We start from the raw sequence: 7,457 nt of genomic DNA on the forward strand, positions 1-7,457 counted from the left end.
TCAGAAGATGCGAAAGCCTGCAATCTGTAAAACTTTACAAAAGTATGAACAGACATCCAAGTGGCCGCTTTGCACAGTTGTTCGGCTGAAACACCATGTCGCGCCGCCCAGGACGCACCAACAGCCCTGGTAGAGTGAGCCCTAAGCGTATGAGGAATTGGCCGAGATGCTCGGACATAAGCCAGACTAATAGTGGAAGTGATCCACCTAGCAATAGTCTGTTTTTACGTCGGCCAACCACGGGATATATACAGCCGAAATCTGGGGTACGTGATGTTCCGCCCAGATTAGAATCTTTGCAACCTCTTGCATGGCTGCGAGTTCCCCCTTGATGATTTAAGTAAGCCACGGCCGTGGCATTGTCCGATTGTATCTGAAGGTGTTTTCCCTTCAGAAACTCTTGAGCCTTTAACAGAGTCTTGTGAACCGCTCTCAGCTCCAATACATTTATGGGAAGAGCTGACTCCTGGGGAGACCAGAGTCCCCGAAACCTTAACGGTCCCGTGACTCCTCCCCAACTCGAGAGACTTGCATCCGTGGTAACGAAGGTCCAGAGGCCCGACTTAAGGGTCTGACCTTTGCTCAGGTTGCTCGTGGACAGCCACCATGTTAATGACCGACGAGTTAACCGGGACAGGCGGATGAACTGCCTGTCCAACCGTTCCTGTGACCCCGACCATTTCCGGAGAATCTCCAAATGAAGAGCGGGAATGGAATTGGGCAAACGGAACCGCCTCGTACACAGACACCATGGTCCCTAGAAGTTTCATGCAGGAGAGCATGGACGCTTGAGGGCGCTCCAACAACAATCTGGTTCTCCGCTGGAGGACAATGATCTTTTCCTGAGGAAGAAACACCCTCTGAGCCATTGTGTCGAACACCAATCCCAGAAAGAGCATGCGATGAGCTGGAATGAGAGACGATTTTGGCATATTCAGAATCCACCCATGGTCCTCCAGGAACTCCATTGTGGTCTGAATCTGGCGGGTTAAGATCTCTGCAGAGTCCGCCTTTAAGAGGAGGTCGTCTAGATAAGGGACTATCGTGACTCCCCTTCGTCTCAGGACACTTGCCATAACGGCCATAATTTTGGTAAACACTCGAGGAGCGGAGGCCAGACCAAAGGGGAGGGCCCTGAATTGAAAATGGTCGGGACCCACCGCAAACCTCAGGAGCCGATGATGCTGTTCCCAGATGGGGACGTGTAAATACGCATCTTTTATATCGATCGAAGTTAGAAACGCTCCCTCTTCCATCCCTGCAATGACTGTCCGTAGAGACTCCATTTTGAACCTTTGGACTACCACTTGCTTGTTCAAGTACTTGAGGTTCAGTATAGGGCGGAATGTTCCATCCTGTTTCGGAACCAAGAAGAGATTGGAGTAGAACCCGACCCCTTTCTGGCTCCGGCACCGGAACCACCACTCCTGCACCCTGAAGCTTTGCCACTGCCTCCAGCAGGGTTTAACTTCTGAGGGGACAAGCGGGCACCGGTGAATAAAGGAACCTTGTTGGCGGAAACTGGATTAAGTCTATAACGTAACCCCTCTACACCACTCCGACGTGACTGACCACCACTGGCGCTTGAAGAGAAGAAGCCGTGCCCCCACCACGGGTCCCCGCGTGGGAGCCAAGGAGTCATGCTGCAGGTTTCTCACTGGGACGCGACGTTCCCCATCTGGCAGCGCCCCTACCTCTGGAAACAGCCGGCTGACCCCTTGATGGGCCGCCACGGGCCTGAGAGAAGGAGTGAAAGGAACGAAACCGAGCCCGACGAGGTTTACGAGAGCCCATGGGAAGAACAATACTCTTACCTCCTGTGGCTACCTCAATCACTTTCTCAAGCTCCGGCCCAAACATAGTGACTCCATCAAAAGGCAGGATTTCCAAGGACCTCTTTGATTCAGCATCCGTCGTCCACGAACGTAACCATACGGAACGTCGTGACGCCATAATAAGTCCGCCAATTCTGGCATTGACTGCTACTGCGTCCATAGATGCCTGTCCCATATAATCCGCCGTCTCCTGAATGTGCTCAGCGAGAACAAGGAGATCAGGCAGCGGAGCCTTACTTTGAATGACCGAGATCAACTACTCCGCCCATATCTGCACCGCCTTATTTGCCCATGCAATTGCCATAGTGGGTCTAAACAAGCTACCGGAAGCCACATATGCGGACCGGAGAGCATTGTCACACTTTTTGTCAGTAGTGTCTTTGAGAGATACTCTCTCCTGGGTAGGAATGGCAGAGGAAGAGGACAACCTGATAATCGGTCTGTCCACCTTAGGAGACGCCTCCCATTTAATGCAATCCTCTGCTGAAAGAGGGTAAAAACTCTTAAATCTACCCGGCATAACAAACTGTTTTCCTGGATTTAACCAAGCGTCCGTCACAATCTGCACCATCTCTGCTGACGGTGGAAAAGACATAACCGGATATTTAGTCCTTTCCTCCTGAGTATCCAAGTCTACATCCCCATCCTCATCTGATGGGATATCTGAGCCTGGGCTACGCCCCTGGTTTACATCCAGTGAAGCCCTTTTGGCTCTGTGGGAGACCGCAGGTATGCGATCATCACTCGGAGTCAGAACTCTGTGAGGAAGTGCCAGCACTTTCTATCTGGTCACCCCCTGACTGGTGCACCTGGGCTGGTAACCCTGACCTCTTCCTATAGATCAGGGTTGCTGTGGATGGATCTCCCCCTGGCCTATCACACTGGCCAGAGCTCCTGGGTAGCAGGCAGAGCGGTGGTACTGGAAAGCTGGGTCCACACCTCAGTACAGCCAGGAACGGATTAGAGTTGGGTCTAATCTGTAGGTCACAGGAATTTCAGCATGAAAGAATTTGTCAAGCAGGTCTTTAAAGCAAGTGATGTTTATTTGCTCAAGGGCAGTTTACACCGGTTTAAAGGTACCAGTGATCAAGATGTCAGAAGAAACAAGAATGATACATAACAAACCAGTCCTGTTTTATACAGTTTTGGACACAGTCTCCTGAAGTCTGAGTTATTTTTAGTATCAGGATGCAATGTGTTTCCCCAAACATGGATTTAAACAAAATTTATATTTAACAAAATTTGCAGAAATCTGTAATATCCTAAAATCACATTTATCAGAGATTTTCTTTCACTTTAACCAGGATACAGCCAACAGCTCCCTGCTGGGCCTTCAGGCCTGAGCAGGCATTTAACACTTCACATCAAAAGACTTTGGCTGATGGCAGGAAATGCTAACAAACAGACTCCCTCCCCACATATGCCTAATTGGAGATTTTCTCTAGCAAAGTTACAAAACACAAATAAATCTTTTCCCTGGCTCAGCCATAAATACATTTCGTATAAAAAAAAAAAAAAAAAGTGCACACAAAAACAAGGACATTTCCTATACACAGTATCAATAATCAGCACATTTGCAACAATATAAATTGGCACACTGTGCTAATAATTTAAATACATTATTACAATAAGTTATTTATAAGTGATCCAGCCACAGCCACCAACTGAGAGAATTCCTTCCTGGTTGTTCTTGACTGGGTGATGGCATGATTCAGAGTAATCTGCTTGTGATCTCAATGTATTAGAAGTTCCAACGGGAGACTCCTCATGTGCCAACTTGCCTAGGGGATGATCACTATGGTGGAGCAAAACATTTCCAACAACTGAAGAAACTTCCTTATTGACATTTGATGTGCCAGGGACTGAATGTTGACACATCTATCTAATATAGAGACATTTATATTATAGAGACATTTTGTTCTGTATGGTGCTTATCTGAACCCCTAGAAACTTTATTTCATGTTGGGATGACTGATGTTAACAATCCAGCCATGTTCCTGCAGAAAAGCAATCACATGAGCTGTCCTGTGCTCTGAATTCCCCACCAAAAGTATGCTGGCTAGTTGCTTTCCCAATTTCACCACCAGAGAAACTAGCACCTGGTTAAAAGTTCTGAGATGTCACCAGTCTGAAAGACAGGCATGCATGTGAACTGAGAGTGCTGGCCTATAACCCAGAATCTGAAAGTTTTTCTGTGGTGGACTGCAACAAGGATATGAAAACAGGCATCCTGAAGGTCCACAGACATGAGAAAATACCCTTTCCGGATGGACGCAAGGATAGAATACCTCAGTCACTTTCTGATGTGATCTGTGCAATCTGCCATCTGTGAAAGTGTCTGGTATGGACAAACTAATTAAACCTCTTCAAATCAAATCGAAACCCCATACAGACTCGGTTGTTAACGGCTTATCACAGGCGCCGCAAACTCTATATTTTTGTGGGTTGCTGAAAAAGAAAGACAGTGTCACAGCCACGATAGGAAAGTAGATGCTGGCCGCCTACCAGTAGATGGCAGAACTGAGTAGGGAGGCACGGACAATAACACACCCCTGGTGTTCACCAGGGACGCCTGCAAGTAGGTTTGGGTTTATCTGCGTGGGACACGCTGATCGCGGCCCACAATATCAATCACCTGTGAGGCTGCAGGTGAAAACAGAATAGTCAACAAGCAGAAGTCAATGCCAGATGATCAGACTGGTGCCAAATCATATGCCAAAGGGTAGACAGGAATGGTAGCAATGAAAGAACACAGGAACAGAAGAAAGCTGGAGCAAACACCCCAATACTCTGGTAGCTAGAGCTGCCTTATAGAATTTCTTTGGGCCATTATTTTAACTTCTCTCTACCTAAAGTGTAATGGCTGACATGAAGAATTGAAGAGAAAAAAAACGATTTTGTTTGTTTCCCCTCAAATTTCAGCCTTTTTACAACACTCTCTCTACATATAAAATATATTATGATGTGGTTTTTGCTGCATTGCTATTATATCCATACAGAAATCTCACCCCATGCAGTGGCCAGGAGTGTAAAATGATGCAGTCATCATTTACATAGCATTTTCTAAAGGAAAACATTCATAGGTGTGTGTTCCTTGCTTTTGTGAATTGCCATTTTAGGATTATATACAAATTGCTACAGAAATAGAAGAGCAACAACCTCCACCCTCAAAAAACAAACAAAAAACCCAGACAAAACAGGTGTCTGCACAGCCTAAAAAGTATATGAAAGGATTCATGTATAACAGAAACATGTGGACTAATTGATTCAATTCTATTCCAAAACACGAATATAAATTATGGTATGAAAACCGTTACATTCCGTTTCATTTAGAGAGCTTACCATCTAGTTCTTTCTCTATAAAATCCATTCTGTGAGTGACTTCATCCTGCAGGGACTCTAGATGTGCCAGCAGGTTCAGTTGCCACTGCAGCTGTGAACTGACAGTAGCGTCACCATTGTCCATGGGCTGTGTATGTGGCGACTCTTGAGGTGGATTCCTCTTTGATAAGCAGTCTCTGACCTAAAAAGTAAACGGTGATTACTGATGGTCTATTCTTGCAGTTTTTCTCCATATTTTGTACATATATTTGTACACTGGCCCACCAAAGCACCTTGTGTGTCCTTCCATCCAACCACAGCTACATTAGTTGCTGGAGGAAAGGTAGAGAGCAGCACAGCAAAAGTTGCTCCATGACATCTCTCCATTGACTTCACTAGAGCGACAGCTGTGCTGGGAAACATAACCAACTAAACAGCTCCTTGTATTAGTGGTCACTAAGAGGAGCTCTGCAGTGTACAGTCACTAAAACATGCTCTACATTGATCGCAGGTTAGATAGGAATGTAGATGCAACACAGCCCAGAACCAATAAATCAATTTTAGAAAGTGAAAATCTTCGGATTTGGCTCAAAGATAGTTAAGTGCATAAAGGCTTAGATTAAAGGACAAGAGAACAAATGTAGTCTATGGTGTAACCTCAGATAAAGTGGATCAGTCATCATTTATTTATATAGCGCCACTAAATCCATAGCGCTGTACAGAGAACTTACATCAGTCCCTGTCCAATTGGAGCTTACAGTCTAAATTCCCTAACATACACACACAGACCTAGAGAAACTAGGGTCAATTTTGATAGCAGCCAATTAACCTACTAGTATGTGTTTGATTAGTCCAGGGTCCTGTTTAATGAATTCATTAGCGATAATATTTTCTTATGAGGATTTACTCGTCTGTGACCATAGGTGAGAAGTGCCCCAGCTCTGTGTCCAGCAGGGAGCAAGACGCCAAAAGAAAAAGCAATCAGACAGCTATTCTGAGCTGGTGGATAACCACATGGTAAGGGTAGAATAATGTATCAATCCCAAGGTGTTCGGGATCACACTGATGGTGTCAAATGGCAAGTTAATGTGCGGCTTGGCCAAGGATCCAAACACATGGAGGGCTCTTTGCTTTAATGCCATTATCCTGGCACCTAAACTGACCATCTTTATTTTCTGCTTTATGTTATTTTACTTAGTTTGCAGCATCCCCTCAATATGCAGTGCTGCTCAATACACTGTCATTTTAGAAAATATTTACAAAATGCAGTGTAAAAGAATGCATGAGGGACACAAGTAACCCAAAAAGCATAACACCAAATTAATGTTTATACAAGGTCAACAACAGAAGAAAGATCTTGAGTAGTAGTTTCAAATATGAAGGTGACCAAGCAATGGGAAAAGCCAGTGGAATACTTGTTTGTACTGGAATATGTATTAGTAGGCATGAAGAGGAAGGTTACACTTCTACTTCACAGGTCACTGGTAAGACCTATACTATTGTGTACAGTTCTCAAGGCACCATCTTCAAAAAGAAATTGGCGAAATAAAAGTAATAGAAAATGATCAAAAGGGCAACTACAATGATGCATGGAATATATAACAAAAACTAACAGACTTCTCAAGCGCCATCCATGTACAGCTTAGAGGAGAAAATTCAAATATATCAAAAAGTTAAGAGTTCAGGAAAGACAGCATTTTAAATAGAGGTTTCCTTCAGTTTCAAATTGGAGAGAGGAAATGGTAATATAAGGGTGTTGAATTCAGGAATGCATGGGACGAACATAGTTGTAGTCTTGCTTAGAATTCGATGGCAGACAAGAGCCCACAGAGCCATCTACTCTGCCTTTTTGTCTCATATTGTAATACTAGGTTTCTTGATCAGCTGGACCGACCGTGCTCCACTCTATGCTGTTCTGTAGATTGGGCACTCTTCATCAGGGGAATCCTAAGCGCACAGCCGAACGGCTCCCAGGGCATGCTTTAAGGAAGGGGCCATTCACTTTGCGATTTCTATTTTTCTACAAGGTTGTAATGGCTAAGTTGATCTTATATTAAAATGGATCTTACATTTACAAAATATGCTGCTACATACACAGAGTCAAGCTGGCAGTTACAAACAAGGGACGATTCATTCAATCCTCGTACATCATGTTCATCTGTTGACATGATTATTAACCACTTGCTCACCAACCACCAATTTGATGCAGTGGCTACTAAACACTGTACTGCCATTTCAAAACAGACCAAATACATATTCACCAACCTAGTCCCTGCTAACTGGCTCTCCAACATGTAGGCC

General features: G+C 44.7%; 1 protein-coding gene across 4 annotated transcripts in view; it reads right to left on the minus strand.

Moving 5' to 3' along the window:
- The window catches only part of PHF20 (PHD finger protein 20), a 56,855-nt gene that overhangs the window by 4,591 nt on the left and 44,807 nt on the right, over window positions 1–7,457 (minus strand). For all 4 annotated transcript variants that reach the window (XM_075177481.1, XM_075177482.1, XM_075177480.1 and 1 more), the window contains one exon: window positions 5,178–5,358. In XM_075177481.1, the coding sequence (XP_075033582.1) occupies window positions 5,178–5,358 (181 nt within the window). The remainder of the gene's footprint in view (window positions 1–5,177; window positions 5,359–7,457) is intronic.

This window comes from Mixophyes fleayi, chromosome 6 (genome assembly GCF_038048845.1).
Source record: "Mixophyes fleayi isolate aMixFle1 chromosome 6, aMixFle1.hap1, whole genome shotgun sequence".
NCBI lineage: Eukaryota > Metazoa > Chordata > Amphibia > Anura > Limnodynastidae > Mixophyes > Mixophyes fleayi.